The sequence below is a fragment of the Oryzias melastigma genome, linkage group LG13, assembly GCF_002922805.2.
Source record: "Oryzias melastigma strain HK-1 linkage group LG13, ASM292280v2, whole genome shotgun sequence".
NCBI classification, from domain to species: domain Eukaryota; kingdom Metazoa; phylum Chordata; class Actinopteri; order Beloniformes; family Adrianichthyidae; genus Oryzias; species Oryzias melastigma.
Window position 1 is genome coordinate 33619898 of NC_050524.1, and position 27058 is coordinate 33646955.

At 39.0% G+C, this 27058-nt stretch overlaps 1 protein-coding gene across 1 annotated transcript in view; it reads right to left on the reverse strand.

Moving 5' to 3' along the window:
- Positions 1-27058, reverse strand: part of brip1 (BRCA1 interacting protein C-terminal helicase 1) — a gene marked incomplete at its 5' end in the record, with an annotated part of 129498 nt that overhangs the window by 47080 nt on the left and 55360 nt on the right. The window contains 5 exon segments of the mRNA XM_024258134.2: positions 1012-1067; positions 13864-14526; positions 16462-16779; positions 16929-17011; positions 17088-17200. Coding sequence (XP_024113902.1) covers positions 1012-1067; positions 13864-14526; positions 16462-16779; positions 16929-17011; positions 17088-17200 — 1233 coding nt within the window.

Genomic DNA, 27058 nt, shown 5'->3' on the forward strand with positions numbered 1-27058 from the left:
ACATTTTCTAATTTTGATAATGAATCATACTGTATGTGTCAGCAATGGTCTGACAGGTTATCTGCTCCAGGAGTCTCTGCTTTGCTCAAAGAGCTGAAAATTCATGATGCACTTGTGCAGCTTTATCACTGCTATTATAGATGAATGAGAACAGGAAATGTGTGGAACCAATGGGAAGGCTTTTCTAAAAGAAAAAACAAACTTCTCAGAGTGACACCAAAGCTTCTTTTTCTACTGGTTTGGATTAACTGGTTCTAAACTTCCCAATCTGAATTTGAAAATAAAAACAGAAGAAAACATTCTGATGCAAAGAAAAAAGACACTAAGAAATTGAGCGGTTCTGTGTTTCAGCTGACAGCAAATATTTCAAACAATTAGTCTGCATGAAGTAATCAAACCAAACTGCAAAGAGTCAGACAGCCACTGCAGTCATGAAGGTAGACTCTCATGTCGAAAGAGAAAATATATCTCAAGTCTGAGATTTCCAACAAAAATGACAAACATTTGGTATTTGGATTAACAGTAAGGCTGAGAATTTGGATGGTAAATCAGGTTTGAATGTACTGACAGCATACGGTGTATCAGACACCAGTGTGGATCTGGACTTTGAAGATGTCACGGCTTTAGAGCCGCAACTCTGCATTAGGAGAATGAATTGCACTTATCAGTGAGGTTTTTAGAAAGTGTAAGCTTTGATTGGTGCAGAGGGATGAAGATAAAGAGGCTTCAAGACAGAATTTTTCCTTCCACGTCACAGACAAAGAGAGGTAAGAGCAGCTGAAAGATCTCTGAGCACCAGAAAGAACCCGTCTTTAGACACAGAGCTGGCCCTGGGCATAGGCGACCAAGGAGGCCACCTAGGGCACTAAATTACATTATAGAAATATATATATTTCTTTTTTGTTGAACACTTTGACTTACCTCTCATTTCATGTGAAAATGTAAAAGTAATGACTTAAAAACGTAATAAAAATAACTCAACCCACCATCTGAGTGATCAGAAAGGATTACCTTTGTTGAAGAAGTCCTCCTGTCTTTCTGTCTGTACAACCTCCTCACTTTCACAGCTTAAAAAAAACAAATTGAAGACATTATTTTCCTTAGGAAACATCAAGCATTATTGGTACACTGCCCTGGGACTGCAGTAAAATACCTACTGGTTAGTTTTATGAGGGGATTTTGAAAATACATATATTAATAAATAAACAGCACATTCCTCCATGATGAGAAAATAAAGAGTTCATGAGTCCCTCTGGTCTAAAGACAGATTATTGTCACACCACAATTGTGACTACTTTATTAAGAGGGAGTAAAGTGTTTCTGTGCACAGAGGGGTGCATGCTGTGTGACGTTTGTTCCATCCATCTGTTGTAAAGTTTAACTTTGATGTGCTGAACTCCTGCAGTATCTTCTGTCTGGCTGTCTGCTTCTCCAGACCTCTGTTCATCTTGTCTGACAGAAGATGTGTTCAACTCTGCACATCCAGAGGAGTTTGCAGTGAGGCAGGACTGTCTCTGAACCATCTTTGCCCACTTCCATTTTGAGGGTCTCCTTCGCTTGGATTGTGTGCAGTTTACATTGTGCGTCAGGATTGGTTCTGTAGTTTTGCAGCTGCTTTCTTGAGCCTCTGGTGACGGATGTCCCTGATGAAACCCTCTGGGGCCTTTTGGTTCTTGGCGGTTGCTCTTCACACCCTGGATCAGCAGCGTTAAGCTGCGACCGGTCTGGGCCTTCCGTGACCACGTCAGACTGCTGCTGGTCTCCAGTTGTTGAGCACTCACCCTTCCTACATGCTTCACTTCATACATTCCTCCTGTTGATGGTTGGAAAAAACAAGAAATACTTATATACAGTAATTCATGGATTGTAGGAATCTCTGTAGTTGTTTCCTACATAAATAATTCCAACTTTCTACTCATCTTTTTTTTACACATAACCACTAACTGGTCAAAAGCAGGTGTTTTCCAGTGATTCTGCTGCAAAGCTGAAAATTGAACCTGTTCATATCAGCAGGACTACACCCACATGTTCCTCTTTTTGGTCAGAATGCAGTTAGGCTCATATAAATGATCCCAAAAGACATGACATACTGATGCTACACCTAACTATAGAGAAAAAACAAACCTTTGTAACCAGCCAATAAGTAAATATATTTTCTAGGGTAGTTTTATAAGTAGGTTGAACTTTGGGTCCTTTTTCTTCTCTTTTAGAGGAACCACAAAAAATAGGTTCTTGTCCACAAGTGAAGGGGTAAAGAAATCACTGCATTGCTACACTGAGGTGGGTTGGGCCAACTTACAAGTCCCTCATCAATCCTGCTCTCAGCTTTGGTAATAAACTCTTGGGTTTTTCACAATTAAAGGCTGATGTTGTATTCTAGTAATTGTACTGTATGGAGGAATGGCTGCTCAGCCGTAGACTTAAATGAAAATGATTCAAGGATTTTAGGATTTCTATTGTCAAACTAGTAGAGGAATGAATGTCACTGGCACGAGATTGGAACTCAGACTCCAGACATGTGAGAGAACAGAACAGGTGCAATATGACACAATAAACAATACTATATACAACACAATATTCTGGTAATACTTAAGTGAGTAAATTGTTTTACGGTTAAAATAAATACCATATGACTGAATGTAAAAATCCTTAGATTTGAATCAAATTATTCTATAAACATGCACACATAAAGAAGCACAAAAGCACAATCAGAAGACATCCGTCACCCGGAGTTCAACAGCCTGACAGCTTCAGGGAAGAAGCTGTTTCTGAGTCTGCTGCTTCTGCTGCTCCTCAGCCTCCTGCCTGATAGAAGGGTTAGAACAGACCATGTCTGGGTGGGTGTGGTCTTTGAGGATATTCAGGCCCCTCCTCCTGCATCTTCCAATGTAGAGGTCTGTGGTAGAAGGCAGTCCTTTGAGCAGCTTTGACCACTCTGTAGAGCTTTCCTCTCAGCAGTGCAGCTGCCTTGCCACACGGTGATGCAGGTGCAGACACACTCTCCACTGCCCGTGCAGCCCGTCGCAGCTTCCTCAGGAAGTAGAGGCGCTGGTGGAGCTCCCTGACCAGTCGGGAAGTGTTTGTGCTCCAGGTGAGGTCCTCAGTGATTAGCATACCCGAGTATGTGTAGCTGGAGACAGACTCATCATAGGTCATACGACTATATGATTCCATTTAATCACTGCCATTATAAAAAAGGGAATCTACTCTCTTTATACCATAAGCCTCTATTCTAGCCCTGTTTAAACTAAGGACTTAAAACTAGGGATGTCCCGATCAGGTTTTTTTTGGGCCCCATCCGATTCCGAGTCATTTGATTTTGTGTATCTGCCGATACCGAGTCCCGATCTGATACTTTTATAAGAAATTTAAAACATGAATAAATTAAACAAACAGATTAGTGTTGTCCCTTATTTATATTTCATTATCCTTCTTTTACCATTAAAAACTTAAATAAAACACTTCCGTGATGTAGCTTTAATGAACAAGTAAAAATACAGCAAATATAAACTAGGAGAAAAAAATATTTTCTCGTTATATAAGTGATAATTAGTCATGTGATAAAGTTTAGTGACTTTAGCTTTAATATCTTTAGAGCTATTGAACATTTTTGACCAAATGTGATTCCTGTCATTTAAAATTCTTAAAAATAAATTATGACTTTGTTTTAGCATAAAATTTGACGAGTGTTCATGAATAGCTGATATCATTATTAGTTTTAATTTATTAGTTTTATTTATTTATTAAGATTATGTGCTTATTTTTTAACTTCTTAAGACATCACATTTTCGGTTTTATTACCACAGTAATTAATTCTCTTAACTTTTATTTCTCTGTCAGATAAATCAAACAGGCATATCAAAGGACAGCTGGGGTCCTAAGGAGCTAAATCATGGCGTTAGCATGTAGCAGTTAGCAGCTGCTGTGTAGCTGTCTGTCTGCAGCATGAAGAGCTTCACATTAAAAAGAAACAAATACTGTCTCTTTCTGTTGGAATACCTTTAGAGATTGTTGTTTGTGTTATGACAAACCAATAGAGACACTTGCTGTCAGTTTAAAGCGTTTTTAAAAGAGTTATTGGTCCCGGAAGTTAGCTTTCTAGCTAGCTTTGTTTACAAGTTAGCCTTCTGCTTGAGCTGCTGCCGTTTTCAGCTGCGTTTTCTGGTAATGACATTTTGTGATCTTTTCATGACATGCAGACTTGTAGTGGAGTTTTTATCCAGATTGATAAGATGAAATATAAAGCTCTGATCATAATGAGAATAAATTAAATATCCGATCCTGATCGGACAAAGGAGTTCGATTGCGATCGAGTCCCCAACCACGTGATCTGGACCGATTTCCGATCACGTGATCGGATCGGGACATCCCTACTTAGAACTCCCTCAAATACCACACCCCTGATGTGTCAGTTACATCTGCACCATGAAAAAGTCTTAGAGCTCATGTTATTGGGGAGAAATTCTACTTTGTACAATTTTGTGAGGAAAATAGGGGACTTATTTAGAAAAAAAACAACTTTAAAAGCACAGTAAGCAAAATTATATCGATTGCTCAAACTTACCTTCTGGTTTAGCCTTTGAAGAAATTATAAAAAAAGAAGCAGTTCTTTTCACCTAATCTATAATTATAACTTATGTTGCACTGCTAAATAATAAGGTGCACTACTGTAATAAACTAATGGAATGAGTGACAATCTGCAGCACTGTGGTCCATATTTAATACTGCACCTTTCTTTCCTGAATTAGTCTCAAACGAGGCAGGACTAAATGCTGCAGTGCTGGAACACTGGGGCAGGCTGCAGGAAGCAAACATTCACTCACATCTTCAACGCCAGATATTACAACCAAACTTAGCACATTTACAATTTGGTTTTAGTGATCTTGTCAATTAATACTGTTTTCTTACTTGTTTTCTTTTTCTAATTTATAGTTGCTGGACCAATTCGTAGCGGATATTTTTTCATTTTTTGAACAATCTGATTCACTGACCTAAAATGGATACAGAACATCTTTATCCAAAACTTCCTCCAGTTGGCGGAGGTGGAGGCTTGAAGCCCCTGGAAGTGCTTTCACACTAAAGGTGATTCACGTGCCCCGCCCCTCTTTTGCCGCGTGACAAATTCACAGCTTGCCGCTTCAAAAAGTGTGTTCCTGACGCCGCACCGGGTGTGGGAGGAGCTGGATGTCTCAATTAGAATGAATGGGAGACACATGTGGAGTTGTATTTATATCAAAACTCCACGCACGCTTCAAACATTCCGCGCGGACAAATCAGACTCTCGGGAGCGCTTTTTCCTCCTCCACGAGCAGAAACAGTCCTCGCTGTCAGATTTGTCGCGTTAATTACGCGTTAATTTGACATGTGCATGACGCTGACAATTTTTATTACGCATTAATCGCGGATTTTCTCATACGTGCCTTTCCATACCGCGCTGGCGTCCCTCCTCGCCCTCTAACTCACTGGCTGCTCTCACTAGATCTCGGTCGGGTCTCCAACCACCGAGCTGCGGACCCCCGACGTTCCGAACAGCAAGCGCACCGGGGGAAGTTTTAAATGTAATTTAAACAACGCCAGTTATTAGTAGATGAAAAGATAAATCTCAGCTTTGACTGTGTGGCCCGTCCCTCTTTCGCCAGGCGAAAATATGCAAAATATCCCAAAGTTCTGGAGGTTTAAGCGTGATCCAGCCCCAGCATAGCTGTCTGTCTGCCGGCATATTCATCGTGAGCTCCGCTGGACACGTGGCTGCATCGAGCTGCAGCCAGAGAACGCGGCGGCAGTAACAGACTGTCAAACTATCCACAGTGTATCCCGCTTTTCTCAGTCTTTAATGTTTTAAAAAACAAAAGTTCATTGGAAATGATAAATCTCTATTTCATTTATTACTGTAGTTCAGCAGAGGAGGAAAAGATTTGGTCCTGACAAAAAATGAACATGAAAGTGTTCTGGAAATTTTATTTTTGATGTTTTTTATTTTATTTTACTGAACGTTGATTGAAGTTTTGAACTTAAAATGTCCTTCACTTGCACTTGGGCTTTTGTTAGGGATTTTATGTTACAGCCTTTTATTGTTAAGAAAGTTTATCTCAATACAATGTTACAAAATAAAGTATTTCTGATGAAAACTATACATTTTGCCATTCTTGTTTTCATAATTAATGTAGAACTGCTAAATTCCACGAACCATGCGTTTTTTTTCCTAAAAAAAGGCCACATGTAAATATGCGATTAATCGCGAGTTAACTATGGAATGCAATTAATCGCGATTAAAAAATTAATCGCCTGACAGCTCTACTAAATAATCTGTTTTATTAAATTTTCTTTTTTTTTTTTCAGAATCCTTCCAAAACTTTCAGACAAAGTAAAAACAATTCTTTCCTTGTTTCCCTCCACAGTAGTGATGAATTCTGGCTTTTCTCAGAGATTCAGTTCTTTTCATTGGTTCACTGTAAACAGCGACTCTTTCTGCTACCGTATGGATTTTTAGTTTTTTTTTGGTTTATTTAATTTATTATCATCTACTATATAGAATTATGCACAATATCCATAACTAATGTAAACATGTTTTTGTTCATATTCCCCCCAGGGGGGCGCTCCCCACCATTTGAGAAACACTGTTCTAGTCAATCAGTCAAGAAGTGGTTTCTTCAGTCGTCTGTATCTGCTGTATGGTCATTATTATTTTATTTATTAATGATTGATTTTTTTAATTTATTTTTTAAAATGAATTAATTAATTTATTAAATTCATTATTTCATGTTAAGTAGTTCACTTTCGGCTTATCCCTTTCGGGGTCTCCACAGCGTAACAGCACCCACTGTTTCTCATCAGTGATTTGGCAGAGTTTTTACGCCGGATGCCCTTCCTGACACAACCCTGTACTTGAGGGGCACAGGGACCCAGTTAGGCAGCAGGGTCAAGGGTCTTGCCTAAGGACCCAATCTGGGTGGAGATCAGTGGACAACCCTGGAATCAAACCCAGGGATTCTGCGTTGCCAGCCCTTCACCTAGCCCACTGAGCCACCCAGCCACCACCCTTCAACCTCATTAATGTTTCCATTTAAACTTGATTTAATAAAGCTATCGCCAGTCATTAAGTATGTTTATCAAGTACAAACTTCCCATTTACAAATCTTCCAGTCACTGAAGCAGCTTACATGGAACATTTATCCTAAGAACCCATTGGCCTAATCTCAGTTTTTAGCCTAATTTATGTCTGTAAAGCAATAAAACAAAAATTCTCAAAGCTAAAAATGATTAAGAAAGTTAATACCATGCCTGATTAAAAGCTCAATTTGGAATAATAGTGTGATTTCATCCTCAGAAAAAAAATAATCTTGGGGAAAATGTTATTTTTTTTAATGGTACCAGAATAATTTAAGATAAACATTGAATTAAGTTGCTGCCTAAAATGTATCTGTGAACAACTTAGTGCCACGTCAAGATCCTATCAAAGTTTCACTGTGGAATCTGCAACAATCAGCAGTATCCGTCGCTTGGCACACGGATCTGCACAACCGGAAAAGTGTTGAGGATTCAGCCAAAAGTTGCTGCAGGTTTCAGTAAATCGAAACAGATTCATGTGTGATCTGTGGCTGGGAACAGGCTAAACACATAAATCAACAATGCAGTTTATTAGTATTACATAATAAAAGCTAGAAGATGATCACAAAATCAGAATACGGGCCTTTGCTAAATTCCAACTATCCCTCCCCTTTTATAAGGTTACTTAATGAGTTACCTTTTGAGCTTAAAGTCCTACTCTGACAATCTTTGATCAATTGTAAAAACCTTCAAAGTGGTCTTTTAATTATGATTGTGCTACTGTAGTTTTCTAGTTTTTGCGGAACAGCAACAGAAATTCACCTCCGAGTTGTGGGGGACCATTGGAGTGGAGCAAGCCCGCCCCGTTACCCATCACCCATATCTGCTTACACACTCGCATGCTAGCTTCCAGCTAACCTAACATTAGGGGTCCAAACAAAATGGCTAGCAATATTGGAGATATCCAGCTCAGACGATCTAACAGAAGTTAGATCCATGAACAAAGACGTTCAAGGATCTATTTGTCTGCGAGTGGCTGCATCAGAATGGAGCGGAGCAGGGAGCGTGAGGTCTATACTGCGTGTTTTCCACGTAATAAAAACTTTTTCTATACAATTTTCATTGGACGTAGTCTTTATTTTTTTATTAATTTATTTATTTTTGGACCACCAGATAAAGAACTCCGTCTGTATGTTTAGGTTTAAACATTTTCTGCATGAAAAAAAAAGTTAATCACAAAAACGCCCGCATTACAGCCATGAAGGAAAACTCGATCTGACAGGAAAACTATCCGTAATCCCAGTTTCAGGGATGGGAAAGAGTTCAAAAGCTTTTGACTTTGAAACCGGATTTTCCGGTCTGAACCACCTCTTCATGCTTTGGCACATCTTAAGAGCGTTTTAACAGACAAAATTCATTCAGACCTCTTCATTAAATAGGACATAAAGCTTGTTCTGGATATACCGATGTTGCAAAAACAATACATGACATCAACTATAACATTTCCCCGTTTCAAGAAGAAACTTTCAAATAAATGAAAGCTGTATTATAAAGACGATAACTACAAGATTTAGTGTGTTTCTGCAGGATATTACATTTGGCCTTCGGGGATCTCCAAACTCTCTCTCTCACATTAATCTATCATTTAACAATAGTTATTTCTTTGAATAGTTTAAAAAAGATCATTCCAATGGTTTGAATTAAGCATAAAATTTACATTAGGAACGGCATTTGTGATCGAGATCTCACTTCGGATGAAGCAAATATCCACTGTATCCCATCTAAAAACCCAACACAGATCATAGTGATTAAATACATACAAAAAACTTGGGGAATTCTAGTTATAAAAGTAAAATATATAAAAACAAAGTGAAATAAAATACGAAAAAAGAGATAATAGGAAATAGGAAGAATTGAAGATGAGCTTTATTGAACATTATTCAATGCATTTTTTGTTACTTTTTTATTTATGCAACTGATTTAGAGCTTAATGCAAAAAAAAAACAAAAAACACATCAAACATTTTCACTTAAAGTCTAGATGACTAAAGTTTTCTTAAAACCAATAATCTGCTTTAGAAGGGAGCAGGTCCAACACCATCTACTGAGGATAAATCTTACTAATACATTCGGGACAAAAGGTTCCCAGAATCCACCAATGATTGAGGGTTTCTTTGAGGAACATACCAAAAATGTTTATTTTGAATAAAGATATTTGAGAACAATGGAATGGGCGATATGGAAATTTCCATATTGCGATATTGTTTTTTTCATATATTGCGATAACGATATTGAAAACGATATAAATCAAATAACTATAACTATATTTGTCAAAGTAATCTTTTTTGCAAACAGCTTTAGGACTTCAAATTTTACACCTTAACCCCCCCCACCCCCCACCCCCATTAAATCTTAGTTAGTTCAAATTAAACTTTCATTATTTTTGTATTAACTGTAGTATTGAAACTAACTGTGAGGAAAATTTAAATATTTCTAATAAATATTGTACATATACATAATGTACACAATAGTAAAACCATAATGGTGTTTTTTTTCAGTAGGCTATACAACATTTCTGATTTATTTTAATCTGACAGACAAGTTAATTTCAAATAAAACGAAGTCTTAAAAACATTGTTCTAAAGCAGCAAATATATTGCAGTTATTTTTATATTATTTTCTAATTTCTTCTGAACATAAACTATAGGTACTGCTGTGCAGCAGAAGATAATAAAATGTAAACTTAAAATAAACAGTTCTGCTAATAGATTTAATCATCATTTCACTCAGTCATCTGACATGTGTACATGTTGGAGGATTGATCAAACACATAAGATCTCTTCATTTAGTGTCATGTCAGGAGTCGTTAAAAACAAGTTTATTTTACTATTATTAGATCACCTCATTAAGAAATGAGCATAAACGGCACAAATGTAACTAACAAATTCATTATTGATACATAATAAAACAACAAATTATTCTAATTTGAAGCTCTATACAAAAGCTTTTGGTTAATATTTTAACAAAACCCTCAAACTCTCAACTCCACAGCCACAATCGAGTCCCCGCCCCCCTGGCTGTTACGAGCACGCGCAGTCTCTCCTTCTCTCCTCTTTCAGCCCCGCGTGACACGTGACGCGCGGCAATAGACAGACTGTCTCCTTTTTCTTTTTTCATGGAGGTTCTCCTCTAAATCAGGTTTTAAACTCCTGATTTTAAAGCGTGTCTTCTCTCCCTCACACTCTGTGGATCTGTCGGTAACAAACAGCTGCGAAGAATAACCCAGTCGGACCGAACCATTTTCAATTTAGAGGAGGGGGGTCCGGTGACGATGTTTCCAAAACAAAATATATAAACATCGTTACCTTGACATTAAAAGTAAAAGTATTTGTGATTATATATTGGTTATTGGTTTACTGAAATAATGTTTTCTGTTTTGTCATTCTGTCATCATTCGGGGCCTCCGTGGCCCCCTCTCAGTCTGGGCTCCTAGAATCAGCCGCTCCGTAAGAAGAAGAAGAAGCGCGGCTCTTCCGGGGGTTTCTCCCGTGTTCATTTAAAACGAAAGTTTATCGCAATAGAATCATTTCACTATCGAAAAAAAGTAATATCGCAATAACGATAATTATCGTTTTATCGCCCAGCCCTAAATGGAATGTTTTATCAGCAATTTTCTTATGAAATACCTGATGCGGCCCAGCCTCACCTAGACCCTGCCTCCAGCGGCCCCCAGCTAAATTGAGTTTGAGACCCCTGAGCTAAGGGCTGGTAACTTGGAGTGCTGCAAGCAGGAAATCTCTGATTGGTTATTTTTGATTTGTGGTCTCATAAAATGTTCTCTGCTTCAAGTTTGCATGATGCCAATAAAAAGGCTAAATGTGTTTTAATAAATGGTAAGGATGTAACGATTCTTTGTGAATCTGTAAAAAAAACAATTCAATCAAGTCAACGTGTTCATTGGTACAGAAAATTTTAAAAAATCGGTTTGTCTCAGCCTATGCCTAAATTTTGAAAAATGCAGGGCTGATGACATTTCTCCATGCAGGCTCACTGTGAGTGTGTGTCACAGACTGGCTGCATGTTCTTCATCTGTGTTTCCCTCCTGGGAAATTCCTGCAGCTCCTTCAGATTTAAAAGTTTCACGTAAGTAATTCCCTCCAGGATTTTGGGATGTTACGATCGCAACTATTAACGCAAATTCAAGCAAAGTCGACGTGTTCCTCCCTAAAAAACTTTACATTTTCATCACAATTTTACCGCAACTTTGACCACTCTACCGTGACGACAGTGATGGATGATGACAAAGCTTCACCACTGTTTCCCTTTTGGCTCCTTCCTGGGAGCCATGCTCTTTTAACCAAGTCTTTAGCTTTCTGTGGAGCGGTCCATCACATGAAGCACAACATGAACTGGTCTGTTAGTATGAAAACAGACAGTAGGAAAACAGCAAAAAGGAAACATATTTGGCTATAAAATACCTTTAATTCATTGTGTTGAGAAAAAAAAAAAAAAAGGAAAAAATCGAAATTGTGACTTTAAAACTGAATCAAACTATGGTTTGACTAATTTGTTACATCCCTAAACAGTGGTCATCCCTTAGCAAAAAGTAGTCTATTTAAGTATATTTCAAATATACTATGTCTACCGGTATGCTAAAAATGAGGCAGTGTACTTGAAGTTTACTTTCCATTTATACTCTATGAATATATATATATATATATACACATATATATATACTGTAAATGACAAAATGTACCAAATCAGCCTGAAGAAATATTCAGGTAATATACCTTCAACACTACAACTACAGACGTACAAAGAAAATTAAGATTATTTTATTCCATTTCATCAGCATATTAACCTCGGGACATGTCCATTTATGGTCAAAGTCAACACACATTAAAAGTATTTCTGTATTCTAATTGTTGTGAATGAGGAGCAGACAAAAAATGCTGCTTGAAAAAGCGTGTAGCTGAAAACTTCAGTAGACTTAGTAGACTTTACTTGGCTAGAAACTACAGTCAGAAACTAAAGCTTGCTGCTCCACTCCATTCTGATTCATCCACATGCAGAAAACTTCAAGTGTACTACGTTTTGTTAAGGGATATTGCAGTTAGTCTAAATATGTGAAAATGTGTCATTGTCAGTATGAATTTGTACTGGGTAAACTGCACAAAGATCAACACAACTGATTTGTGCTTTAAACCTTTCTCACAATGTATAGTCAATGTGCTTTTGCTTTGCTTTGCTTTTGTGGGGGCGTGGGGGTGGGGGGGGTCTGTTTTCAGAAGATGAAAACAGGGAAAAATGTGACTTTTATTTGTTAGAGTGATACACAGTCCTTCAAAAGGTTTAACACCAGAGCTCCAGTGTTTATGTTCTTTGATTTACTGTAACTTTTCAAACGTTAACAAATTGTCATGTTAAGGGTTGAAAAGTTAAAGTACGTTAAAGATTTTGTGTTTAGGCACCACCGATGATGCCTCAAGTGTTCACGTGGGATGTTATAGAGGAAATCCTGTGCTTCTACTTTGTACCTGTGGATCAAGCGTCTCTGAATAATGCTCTGTTAGTGTAGCTTAAAAGGTGTAGTTAAGCAAGAGCCTGAACAATGCTAAAGGCATTAGGAAAACAGACATACACAGTACTAAGCCATGAATCTTTCAGTAATATGAGCTCCCCATTAACTGCTTTTAGGACACACTCACCGACTCCTCCACGCTCAGAGTTTCATTATGTTAACGAGCGATCGTGTGCAATTACATAGACAAGAACCTCGGTAGAGCAGCTGATGAGCAGAGAAATATTTTAATGAAACACTTGTTTGCTGTGTGCAGATCACACATCGGTGAAGTTTCTCATGTAATGAAGCAAATCCAGTTAATGTAATTGTGTTGTATGTCATTATTTGGTCTTTCTTCAAAGTAAGCCTGTTTGATAATCTGGCATTTAGGATTGTAATGAAAAAGACACATCCTCTCTCAGGCTTATGCAATGGCCTTCAACTGCTGATTGGTTTTACTGCACAGCCCAACAATAATGTGGTACTCTAATAAAAATGCATAAGAAATTATTTATTTTTTTGTTTCAAGACTTTTGTGTAATACTGTAAACTTTTACAAAATAAAAGTTCTGCAAACATTTTTAACTTCTCAAATAATAATCTTTTCAATAATGACTTTTATTGTCCTCCATGTTAGGCGACAAACAAACCACTGAAAGTAAAGAAACAAGTAAAAAAGGAATCGTTCCATAGCAAACATTCAATTTTATTGCAACGTCTTAAAATGTTTAAAGGTGAAACAAATGCATGTCTGCTCTCCATGCACTAAAACCACTTTGTTACCACATTAAATAGCTTAATTAGAAATAAAATTGGGATATTGTTGCTTGCGTTAAATCAGGCATGATGGAGCGTCTGGAGTCTTCACCCACACACAATCATTAAACAGAACTCGATGATTGTGCAGAGAACGCAAATGCTGCTTTAGCATTTTAATGATTCATCCAAACAGTCATTCTATCAGTAAAACCCTCTCAACACCGCTGGTTAGCCGTGCGTCTTCAGAGAAGAGGCCTTAATTAGATCAGCTGTCACACAAAATAAGACCCTAGTCTGAGGCTCTGCAGCTCTCACGTCTACTGAAAACATGGTATTAGTTTTGAGCTAACGCTTAAGGCCATACACTGAGGACACAAGGTTTGGACATGATCACTCTCCCTGCATCTTGTGTTACCATCTCCAGTAAATGAGTGATTGCTGTTTTATTAGGTGTGAGCTACCGAGTTTTTGTGAAAGACTCAGGTGTTTGGTTACCTGTCTGGGTGGAGGTCAGCTTCTGCCTGGACCTGGATAGCCTGTGAAGTCTACTTCCTGCCTGTCTGCCGGGTGTTTCCACCTCCTCTAGCTTCTGGCTTTGCTCTTGTCGTCTGACTTCAGCTCCCTGTTCCTGAGTAAGCTCTAAGCCCCTCCTGCTTTGGTCATTCCAAGCAGAAGCTAACCTGGGGGTGTCTTCCGACAGCTTTTCTGGGCTACCCATGATTGGGGGGGTCTTGGAGACAGGCTTTGTGTTCAGATTCACCTGAGAACTTTCTGCGTCCTCCTCGACCTCAAACAGTTCTGGGGTAAAGAAAATGCTCTGGTCCTCCTCATCCTCATCAGAGGTGGTGGCTGGGGGTGTCTCGTCTTCAGACGAAGCCAGCATTGGGAGCTCTGCACACAGATCTGCAGGTTCTCCACTGATTTCACCTGAGCAGATTTCTGCTTCTTGCTTCTGGCAAAAGGTCTCTGACGTCATCGGTAGAGGAGGCGCCTGGAGGATCTCATGCTGACTGGAGGAGGGTATTTTACTTATGAAGATGGGTTTCTTGAAGCCGGTGTCTGTGGCGCGGGGGGTGAATATGCGATAATAAGGTTTTGATGTCCTGCTTTGATGAGGAATCTGCTCTGCTGGGGGACTGCGTGGAATCTTCAGTGATTCTGTAAGGAGATAATAAAAGAAGTTCAAATAAGGGCTCTTTGCCGTCCCAATCACTTCACGGGACACTTGCTATGCTTAAATCAGCAGATTACTGACAGATATTGTAGCTATGGAGTAGCCGCGGGTAAATAAATGTGTAGTAAATGTGGGTATACGCTCAATATAACCCAAACAAAGGTCAAGGGGATTTAATTAAAAGCAACAGTCCAACATCTGCTCATCAGCTCGCTTCAGCGCCACTCAGGCACGCAAAGGACCTTACAGTAATGAGGCAAGCCACTCAACTATGAGAGCAGTGGATGGGTAGGCTGGAGAGGGAGGGGGCCACTGCCTTTTACCACTTCACCCACCACACTGATTCAACTGGGCAAACAGCTCAACCTCGCCGTGACCCCAAGGACAATGGGTGCTCACCAAGGCGATGTGCAAACGCGTCACAGCGACAGATTTCCTGGTAGTGATGTCATGCTCAGACACCCTGGAGTGTAAAAATAAGGCACAGCAAATGCAGCAGCTTTTGTGTTTAGTGGTTAGCTCATGGAAGTACTAAAAGATGCAACGCATGGATCCTCCTAATAACTGAAGGCGTGTTTATAACTGCTCTGTCATGGAGGTCTGCTGCAGCTGCATTGCTGCGCTCTGCATGAACTCCATTAGCTGTCTTTGACACAACTCTCTCAGATTCCAGATGAACAACCAAACACTTCCACCAGCACCACTGTTGAAGCAGAATCACGTCCAGGGATGGTTTGAAAACCTAAAAGAACAAACACTCTTCAGAACTTCCATAATCCTGCATTTGGGTGAAAACATCAAGATCAATTAATTCAGACTGCATGGAGTGCCCCAGAGGTATTTACCTCCAACCTGAAATGATCACAAACATTAATAAGTCAGTTTTCATTTTTTTCAATGAGAGCATTTGCCTAAAGGTTTCAAACGCCTGATAGCTTTATTATGTCAAAGGATGGTTTAGTTGTTCAATTACTTTTGATTTGAAGAAAATCAAAACTAACTTGAAACAGTTTAGCTGATGTGTTATCAGGTCAGTTTATAAACATGCAGGTGTCAGGAAGTGATGATTAAAGAAAGACTTTTTCACTTATGGTAATACAGCGTTCAGTTTTACCGAGCCAATGGAAAAGTGATGAATTACTACTGCCACCGTGTGGTATCTGAATGGTTTGCCTTGAAACAAAGGAGACGTGTCTCAGTCTGAGGTGAACCATGTCTGAAGGACTAAACAATACAGAACCAAGACTGCAGCTCCTAAAGCTCTAAATGGACGGTACTTCTACTTCTCTATTCTAGCTGATAAGTCATTTTATATGTTAAAGCACATTATAAAGAAAAAACAGCTTTGTTAATTAGCCTACATTTCCCCCATATCCCTACAAATTTCCTCACAGGTAGATTTGGTCTGATGTCATACCCAGAAACACAAACTGTTTCTTGACTTTTGCATAGTGACTTGAGATCAGTCAGAAAAGGATGCTTTGACTGTGTTGTTTTAAAAATAAAACAAAAATATAAGCCAGATATTTTTATTGTTCCAGTTAGTGCTCCTTTTGTACCTCATGATAACAGAAAATCTTTTATTGAAAGTAAATTCTACAATCAAGACAAGCACATCTTCACCCCTGTCCTGCTCTGTCCTGTGTTGGGTCATAGAGGTGATACTGGACAGTATGCTGGACCATCACAAGGCCACACACATACATACTCAAGAGCCGCCATTCAACCAATGAAACCTGTTTTTTTTAATGGTGGAAGCCTGAGAGCCCGGAAAAAAAACCTGATTTTTACAGTAGTAGTTTCCAATACTTCCGATAAAAGCTTTAAACATATTTCAATGATACCATCATTAGCTGTATTCTCAGATTTCTGAGTCACACATGATCCTAGCAAGATATTCTGTCTCTCATTTATCTCACCTGCTGTTTGGTTGTTTTCACTCTTGAACTGTGCAGACAGAACAGACGGGGAGAGCAATGTGCTGGTTTCCTGTTGGAGCTTGGGGGGTGTGGCACTCAAAGAAGATATCTGGACTTCTGGAGCCTTGAGCAAACTCTGTCCCCCAGCCTGTGCTGACGAGTTATTGCTGAGAGATGAGTTGATGGAGCTGAGGGTCAGGCAATCTGTGGAGGCCATCTCCACATTCTCCTGGACTCGAGAGAATGCTGCCAAAGACTGCATGGCATTGCTGAAGGTGTAATGATGCTGAACAAGCTGACGGACCCATTTAGACAAGCCTGAGACACACAGAAAGACAGGAGCTAAAAAAAAAAAAAAAAAAACGGTAGATGCTACTGATATTCTATCAGTGGACAATTACTGCCATCTAGTGTTTCAATGTGAAGACTAAGAAAACACATCGAGCACATCAAAAAATATGAGGTACCTGTGATATACTTGTTGGGATTACTCCTGTATCGCTCATCCACGAGAATCAGAGCACCCCAATCATTCTTGTGGCGAATACATCTGCAAAATCAAGATTGAGAGCTACAACAAAGCACTAGAGGACTTATGTTTAGATCTTAGAGAGGGACAAAGTCACCTTCCCAGGGCTTGGTTCAAAGCTCTGTACGCCTGGATCTCATACCAGCGATGACCTGGAAGAAGACCTCTGGACTTGCAGTACTGGTCATTGTACTTCATCTTCAGTTCCACCTAAAACAGACAACTTTATTATATAAATGTTTTAGGATGAGTATTTTAGCACAGATTATCATCTTGTTGCCTATTTTTCACAAAGCATGGAACCGTTTACAAACCAAAAATATAATTTTCTCTGCAAGGTTACTCTGCCTGTAGTTGTTACAGTTCATAGTTTTGGTCATCGTTGGGTTTGAACTGACACATAGCATATACATACTCACAAATACAATTTTTATTGAATATTTCTCTCAATTTTACAACAATGCAGTGGAAAGTATTCCTGTTATATCTAGTGTAACTTCAAAAGAATAAATAAAGAAAAAACAAATTATTTTTGCTTGGTGGGCTAAAGTGAAAGGTTAGAGGAAAATAACAAGCTTTTTTATTTAACTCACCACCTTCACCTTAAATCCAGGTTTCAAAGAGGCTTTCATCAATAAGCAGGCCATCAACAAAGTCTTTCTGTCTGGATTCTCACACACCATGCGTCTTATTATTAAGGGACTTGGAGGAGTTTATTTAGTAGGTATTTATGGGCCAACAACCCACCCTCTAAACATTTTACCCAGGCAGTGAAATGATGAGGAATTTGCAGTCATCACTCATCATCTGCAGAGGAACTGAAAGGAGGGTCATGACAGAATAAGGTGGAGGTGGAAGGGAATTGACAAGTTGGTCCAGGCAACATCAAGCATCCTTTTGCAAAAATGCCAGGAAAGCAGCCATCCATTTGCATCTGTCGCTGCTGGTTTTAGCACTAACCTTTTAGAATTGACAAGTGAAAAGTTCAGCTGGCATCTGATAGGATGCCATGTTGTGCAGGCCGTTGAGCAGGGCTTTAACTGCTTTTGACAGGTACCGTGTGTTTGCCCGGAGCCCTGAAACACGGGGCCGTGGCAGGTACAGCCCATTCACTCACACACGTTGTATGCTGCCGCCTGCCCCATTTGTGTGCGTCAACTGTCAAGCAGCATCATGGCAAGTCCTAAATGTTCCACCAAAGTTGGAGTATGACTAATAACACCTGAGTGGCCATGAAACACCTGTCATGACAAAACACAACATGAGACGAGCATTGCCAGATTCAAATAGGGGTCCAGACTGTCAGTTGGGGGGATGCCATATTAGCATATCACGCAAAGTCTTAAAAGTGCTTCTGGCCTGATGGTAAGAGGTTTGCTAATGCATGAGACACCAAGAGCAGTCGAAGAATCCACTTCACAACCCACGAAAGGCCGGCAGCCTCCAGCCAGCAGTGTCATCTAAATCCAATCACAGTCCATTTCAGCATTGGAACCATCACTTCCCTGATATCCACCATGTCATTGTCCAATCCAACATGACAGGTTGCATATGTGAAAAAGCCAATTCTGGCTGCTAGCAAATATCACAAATGTGCAAGAAACCTCAAGCTTGAAGGGATTAGTTAAAATGTCAAGAGATCACTCACTTGCTTTGGCCTTGTCCTCCACCGCAACCTGTTCATCCCTAAAAACATATATTTGACCACCAGGCATGATTTACAGCTGAGCGCATCTGCTTGAGCTACATGTTACGGAGGGTGTTTGTGTGTGTGTTGGGGGGTTGGGGCTGCTCGCTTCTGTGTGCACGCCCCTGGCAGTCCGAGACATCTTGTGCCTGTCACTGAGATTGTTGAGCGCCTCATCTGCCGCATGTGGCTCGTGTGACAGCTGAGTGGCTCGTCTTCGACACTCTATCCATGTGTGCGCGCCCACTCTGACATCACACTCCTGTCCAATCCCCTCAGAGATCGGCTCTCTGTGCTGCTCCACACAAGGGCCTCTTTTCCTACACATGTGACAAGCTGATGGCCCCTTTAAATAAACTAGCTGTGTTGCATTTAATAAATTGCATTGCTGTTTTATATTTTTACAAGAAAGAAGCCTGTTTGTGTCAGCAGTAAAAATGTCTTTGTAACATTTATTTTAACATTAAACTGTTGCATAGGGCCAACAGCATCTAATACAAATTTCTTAGAAAGTATAAAAGACAACTTATTAACTTTAGATACTGACGTGTGGTAAATAAGTACAGATAACATTATGCAATATGATTTGGAGTGAAACAGAGTGCATCATTTTTGGATAAGTCTCAACTTGGTTGTCTTGAAGAGACCTCTAGTCCACAATCAAGCTTTAAACAGCTTTTATGAATTTTCTACCTTAGCTCTAACACTTTCTCCTCACTCTTGATTTCTACCTCTAAGCCAAGAACTATACCGCTAAATAAACCAAAGGCCAATGCTATAACATGGACCCACTGTGGGCTGCTGGGATTAGCAGGTCCAAGTAGTTTGCTATTCTAAATCTTGATGAACCTCCCAATGACTAAATTGGTTCTATGTCAACTCACATAGGTATACTGTTGGGAAAAAAATTAACTCAAAACAAAGATGAATCTGGAATCTGATGTCTGGTCAAAGAGTCAATTTCTTCTTGAATAAAGCAGAAGTTCTACTTCTTAACCCCAATCAACAATAGAAGCCCAGATTCTCTGTTTGCTCCAGCTTGAATAGAAAAAGATGATGTGACATGCAGTGCCACACAGACTGCTCTTTTTGCGATAAAAAAGATGTTTTTCTGGCCAAATCTTATTAGGGAGGTCTAACAGAACATCTTCCTTCATATCATTTCTGGCAAAGATATGAGGAGTGTTAAAGTAGTGATTAATTATATAGGATGTCACTGTGACCAGAGACTGTGAAAGTTAGTAGCAGCTCTTTTCTCAACAATACCAGTTTCACTAAAATGACATTGGGCTGTACAGTGGCACAGTGGTTAGCGCTCTTGCCTCACAGCAAGAAGGTTCAATTCCCGGCTGGGGAATTTGAAGCAGAAACACCAACTGGGGACCTTTCCGTGTGGAGTTTGCATGTTCTCCCCATGCGTGCGTGGGTTCTCTCCGGGGACTCCGGCTTCCTCCCACCGTCCAAAAACATGCCTCATAGGTTAATTGGTGACTCTAAATTGCCCCTAGGTGTGAAAGTGAGAGTGTATGTGTGTGTGATTGAGGCCCTGTGACAGACTGGCGACCTGTCCATGGTGAAGCCCGCCTTCGCCCATCAGCGGCCGGGTTAGGCTCCGACACCCCCGCGACCCCGAAAGGGACAGAGCGGTCAAGAAAATTAATTACTAAACTGACAGTTCCAGGGAAGATAATGCTGATAGAACTTTTGAGTGCAAGAATCCACAGTGTTACGTAACTTAGTCACTAAACCAGAGCACAGATGCTGGAAGGTGAAGATGCAGCTACTGAGGTAAGATACAGGTGTTTTGTCAGTATAGCACTGTTTAAACATAAAAAGAAGTAAAGAAAAATGCAGGAGGATCAACGGTAAGCAATAGAAATAATCTTAATTTAACTGCAGAGCAATCCATCTGGGCTGCCGTGATGGACAAGCGATTACAGGGGCAAAACCCAGATCTTTTGGTGGCTCTCACCCACCTTACTCATCTTGTTATTTAGCTGCCAATGTGATGATGTGGTACCATCAAGACATTGAGATGAAAGAATCCTGTGTTTAGACTACATTCCAACTGTGAAATCAGATAGGCTGATGCAATAAAAGTCAGATTTTCAAATGGAAAGAAAAGCTGTTTAATTATGACAGTGTCATAGTTGTAAAGGTGCCCTCTCTACAGTGGCTCTTATTTCTGTGAAATAAGTAATCCATCAGTCACATAGTAAAAACATCCAGAGTTCTACAATTCCAAATTCTTTGCAGGACAGTATATTTAAAACAGGAAACCAGGACAGAGTCAGAGTTTTGACATTTGAGGTGGCGGCAAAAGCAATCAGACCAGGTAACAAACATTTCAACATGGAAGCCCTCAGAAGTAAGATTAGTGTTGAATGAACGTGTTATTTGATGACTCCAGATCCAATTCATATATACTGCTGTTTAAAAGTTTGGGCTACTTTACAAATGTGCAATCATGTTAGCACATCTGAAACCAGTTTAGCTGCTTAGAGAAGATATACAACTGACCTTCCTTTGAGTAGGTTGAATCTCTGGAGCATCACATTAGTGGGGCAAAATAAATGCTCAAAATGGTAGAAAAAGAGAACTTCCATGCGCAGCTCTACAATCTATTGTTCTTTCTAAAAATAAAGGCTTTTTAATGAGAGAAACTGACAAGAAACTGAAGATTTCTTAGAAAGTTAAGTGGGGGGGGCCTGCTGCACAACTGAGTAAGAAGATCGTTAGAGTACATTAGAGTCTCCAGTTTGAGAAATTGACGGCTCACAGGTCCTCAACTGGAAACTTCATTAAATAGTCCCTGCAAAACGCCAGTGTCAACATCTACAGTGAAGAGGCGATTTTGGGATGCTGGCTTTCAGGGCAAAGTGGAAAGGAAAAAGACATTTCTGAGATTGGCTAACTGAAAAAAAAGATTAACAGGAAAAAAAACAGATTGGATAAAAGTGTTCTGGATGGACACATCGATGTTTGAGGTGTTTGGGTCACTCAGAAGAACATTCGTGAGACACAGAACAACTGAAAAGATGCTGGAACAGAGCTTGAAGCCATCTTTCAAGCAAGGTGAGGGTAACATGATGGTCTGGGGTTGCCTTGGAGCTGGTAAAGTGGGAGATTTGTTCAGGGTAAAAGGGACTATCAATTAGGAAAGCTATCACTCCAGTTAGGGAGGCCTTGGTGCAGCGGTAGGGCGGTCAACCTCTGATCAGAAGATTGCAGGTTCGATTCCCACCTTGCCCAGCAATGTGTTGAAGTGTCCTTGGGCAAAATACTGAACCCCACCTTGCATCTGGTGGAAGGTTGGCACCAGTGTTCAGCAGCGGCGCCGCCATCAGTGTGTGAAAGGATGAATGGGACTGTAAAGCGCTTTGAGCCTTAAAGGAAGGTGAAAAAGCGCAATACAAGTGTACGCCATTTACCATTTGCAACGCCTTGCCATACCCTGTGGACAGCACTTGATTGGATCCAGTTTCATCCTACAACAAGACAATGACCCAACACACACCTCCAAACAGTATAAGGACTACTTAGAGAAGTGGCAGCTGGTTTTCTATCTGTCATGGAGTGGTCAGCACAGTCACCAGATCTAAACCTTTTTTGAGCTGGGAGTAACTTGATTGTATGGTATGCAAGAAGTGCCCATCCAGCCAATCCAACTTGTGGGAGCGGCTTCTAAAAAAGTTTCTCCATGTGACCTCAACAAACTAACAGCTAGAATGCCAAAAATCTGCAGTGTTTCTACAAATGGAGAATTATTTGACAAAAGCATAGTTTAAAAGAAAAAGTAATATTTTAAATAAGTATAATTATTTCTAACCTCGTCAATGTCTTGACTGTATTTTCTATTCATTGTACAACTCATTTAGTGACTAAAAGTGCGACTTTTCAACAACAAAACAAAACACCCCGACTTTTGAACGGTGGTGTACATATTGCAAAACAGCTTAAGAACTTTGCAAACTTTAATAAAATGCTGTCTGTCTTATTACCTTTTTGATTGGATAAATGTGCATAAACTCAGACAACCAAAGATATGAGTTTCTAAAATCTAGCTCGCTGTCCGTTACTGGGAAGTATATACAAGTTTACCTCCAAATATTTTATAGGATCAATATATTCTTGTTGAAATACACAACTTGGACAAATGTACTTTTGCTGCTAGGAAGTGTAACTGAACTGGGGTAAGAAACTTGTAAATCTCGCCGTTTGCCTATTTCTGATATATTATACACAATTACTTATATATTCAAAAGAGGTTTAGTAGAAACTTGGATCTGTTTAATTCAAGCTTAACCCATAAAGATCCAGACCCATTTTCCTTAAAAATAAAACCATGTAGAAAACCCCACAAACTAAGTTGACCACACAATACGTTTCCGATATTTTTCTGTTACACGGATGTCACCATGGGTTCTAATGGGTTAAGTAAGGCGGCAATGACTCTTGGAATTGCAAAACAAAGTTTTGGTTGGAGCCAGATTAAATGTGGAGGACTAAATACTGAGAGCTACAGTGGGCAAAAGGCCCCCTGAACACCAGAACGGCCCTCTGGCCCTGTTGTCAGGCAGAACACAACTTTGGTCGTTTATTTTACACATGAAGTGAGGCTGTGATAACAGGTTCTGGTCTTAAAATGGTTTATTAAGCTAGTTTTATGAAATGTATAACCACAAACTGTGAAATGCTCTCCCTTTGTTTGAAGCACAAAGAGAGCTGAGCATGCATCAACAAATGAAGAATGTTGACTAAGACATCTTTCTAGAGTTGACCTGCAGTGCTGACAAGGACGGTGCTCATTTATCATGAAATGCTGCCTCAGTGGCTGCTGCTAAAGCCATATGTACACTGTCTTGAGTGTGGCAGGGCATCCATCATTCACCCTTCTTCGTGATTTCCATGAACTCTGCAGCATTCCTCTGAAATCCCCTTTATCCCTTACTTTTACATGTTTGCCGACCTAGAATTAAATGGTCTGTGTGCCTTTAATAAAAGACAGCTCTTCATTAAAGAGGGAAAGATACCTTATCAGATGACTCTTTCATTGCTTGTAAAGCAACTTACTGTTTGACTTCCTGACGCAAGACAAGACTGTTCATTGTAACAATATGCGTTTGGAAAAACTCAACATACATTTATTTCCACCTTAGACAGGCCTTTCTCTGCCAAAAACATTGAAGTTCAACCTTTGATCCTCAATACACTGACAAAACAGAACAATATAAAGCTGTGCTATGTGCTTAGGTAAAGGTTATGCAAGCTATGCCTGTCTGGGAAAGCCAGCTGCGCTGGAATTCGGTGTGTGGCTGAAGTTTAAAGCGAGAATAGTGAGGCTTACACACTTATCCCAGCAACGCTGAGCTGATGTGTGAAAGTGGTGCAGAGCGAACCGCATAACATGGTCAGATTCATGTGTGTTCACAGGGAAAATGCCTGTTAACACTGGTCCATGGACATTTCACGTGCATGTGTCAGCCTGGACTATAATGGGGTTGTAAGGCAGTAGTAAAGAAAACACAAGAATAAAGTTACCTTATAACAACTGTAAAGAAGATGGTCTGAACCGCAGCAATAACATAACAAAACATAACATAAAACACAACACAACATAACATAAAACACAACACAGCACAACATAACAAACAACAACATCAGGCAGGACAGAAATTACAGTAAGTAGGGAAAATGATTATTTGAGTCAAATAGATCTGCACTTGAAAAATTCAACAAGGGTTATTCAGATCCATAATATAGTTTATTGAAGCAATTCCAAAAAAAAAAAAATGCTTATCATTAAACGTTTTCTTTTTTTCACAAATAAAATTGGTTTTAGAATAATATTTAATTAGATTGCATTTAATTGGGAATTAAACTTAATTTTGAGTCAAAGGTTAAATAAATCCTGTGGTTGTGCAGTAATTCTGAGCTCCAACAGTTAGACATGAGACAAACAATCACATCAGAAAAACATAGAAACTATATTACAAATCCCAAGGAAGGGAGAGAGAATAAAGAAACCCAAAATGTATAGAAGAACTCTTAATAGTAATATTAGAAAAACAAATACCAGTTCAAAATGTTGCCTCTTTGACAAACAACAGATTGTCATCATTTACAATCCATAATACTAGATAGAAAAATGGGAATTAGAATCAAACAATATAATTGAAAATTATGTATGGGACAAAATGTGTGAAAAACTGTCAGAAAAGTATTAACAGCCAACAATGGAGAGAGAATTGAAAATAAAATGAGACATTTCTACACACCAATGGTTATTTCTAAATTTACTAAACAATCATTATTAGTACTATGCTGGAGACAATGTGGCAAAGATAGAGACCACATATTTTGGGACTTTCCTTTTATTAGAAACTACTGGACCAATGTTAAAGAGAAAGTAGAAAAAAATTCCCACAAACACATTGTTTTTTTTTTTTTTACTTTGCCAGTTACCAAAAAACAACTTCAATAAAGAACAAAGATAGATCATATATATAGTATTAGAAATTGATAGAAAAATGACAACACTTAATTGGAAAAATACCAAACCACCAACAATAAATAACTGGAAAAAATTAGTTACACAATTATGCGTGATGGAAAAAATGACTGCCTCCCTTCAAATGAAAATAAATGTATTTAATGACAAATGGAATAGAGTAAAAGACCACTGTCTAAATTGAAGGTTGTTTATGTTTAATATATATTTAAATGTACATATACTTAAACAGATATAGCTAAATATGAATACCCAAAGTTGAATTGAAATAATGACCTGGAGAACTTTGCAGGTACTTTAAAATGATTATCTGATGAGTGCTACATGATAATGGTATTTATTTCATCAGTGCATCTAAGGAGATGAATAAAGGTATGAAGTCTTAATATCTAACTTTTTCAGGCTCGTTGGTTGATTAACTAGAATATTTGTATTTGTGTAAAGTTATATCCATTTATATAGAAGCAGTTATATAGGATGCATCATTGTCTAAATCAGTGTTTTTCAACCTTTTTTGAGCCAAGCTACACTTTAACCATGAAAGAAATCCCGTGGCACACTAGCATCCAAAAGGTAAAATATGTTAGTCTGTACTGATGTACAGTCCCTCCATAATCTAGTGTACATTTTTTTATATAAGTGGGAAGCATCATTGCAGCGCAGAGGTGCTGTCACTTTAGTCCAGTGTTTCTCAATCTCAATTCTCTTTTACCCCCCCATGAACAACTCAACACCTCCCTTCAATACAACTTTCTGCTGCAAATATTGTCGGCATCATTAGTCAATCTGCTCAAGTTAAACGTATGTCTCGTCAAAACAGTCTACCTTTATTATCATTAAAGAATGATTAAAAAAAAAATCTAAAAAAATACTTCTAAATAATCAGTTTTTATGAATGTTTTTTTTTAATACTTCCAAAACTACCAGACAAAGTAAAAACAACGGTCTTTCCTTGTTTCCCTCCACAATAGTGATGGAATACTGGATTTTATCAGAGATTCAGTTCTTTTGCATTAGCTCTCTAAAAACAGCAGCTCTTTCTGCTTGGTTGTTTTTGCTATATTTAATTTATTATAAACTTTTATGTAGGATTATGCACAAAATCCAAGATGTAAATGTGTTTTTATTCATGTAAAGTGTAAATTATGTATATGCTGTTATTTATCCCTTCCAGATAGAATGTACAAAATAAATGATAAAAGAACTAACTATTAACTATTCAGTTTTTAACTCTATACATTTTAAGTTTTTTTCTTTTTAAACACATTTGAAGTGAACAACACAAAACTCTGCAACCACAACCCAAATACAAATTAAATTGTGCAAAACCAATAAATCAAGACTTTTTTTTCTCACATTAACATTAAGAAAGACAAAAGTGTTTGAGCTTTGAGAATGTAATCTGGTTTCTTCTCTACGATGATCTGCTCTGTTTGGAGAAGATTCTCTCAGTTCTCAGGTGTCTGCACAGGTTAGTTGTGGAGCCATAAATATATATAGGATATATATACATATAGAATATTTCCTGCAGACTCTGTTCCTTCATACTATCAATAAAAGTCAAATGGTTACAGTTTGCTCTTCTTTTTGAATGTTTCTCATTTTCTATACGTTTTCTGTTGTTGTTGTCTCTCTCTCTCTCTGTTTGGCTCTTGCGCTGCTGCACGTGTAACGCCGGGGTCACACTGGACGCGGAAGCGCCGCAAAGCAGCGCGGAGCCGAACGCGCGCGGAGTCCTCTCCGCTCTCCAGGTCACATCAGACACGAATTTTTCCGCTCCGCTCTCCAGGTCACACCAGACGCGAATTTTTCCGCGACGGTCAACAGGCGCTTCTGCTAGAGCTATTGGCTTTTTTTTTTTTTTTTTGCC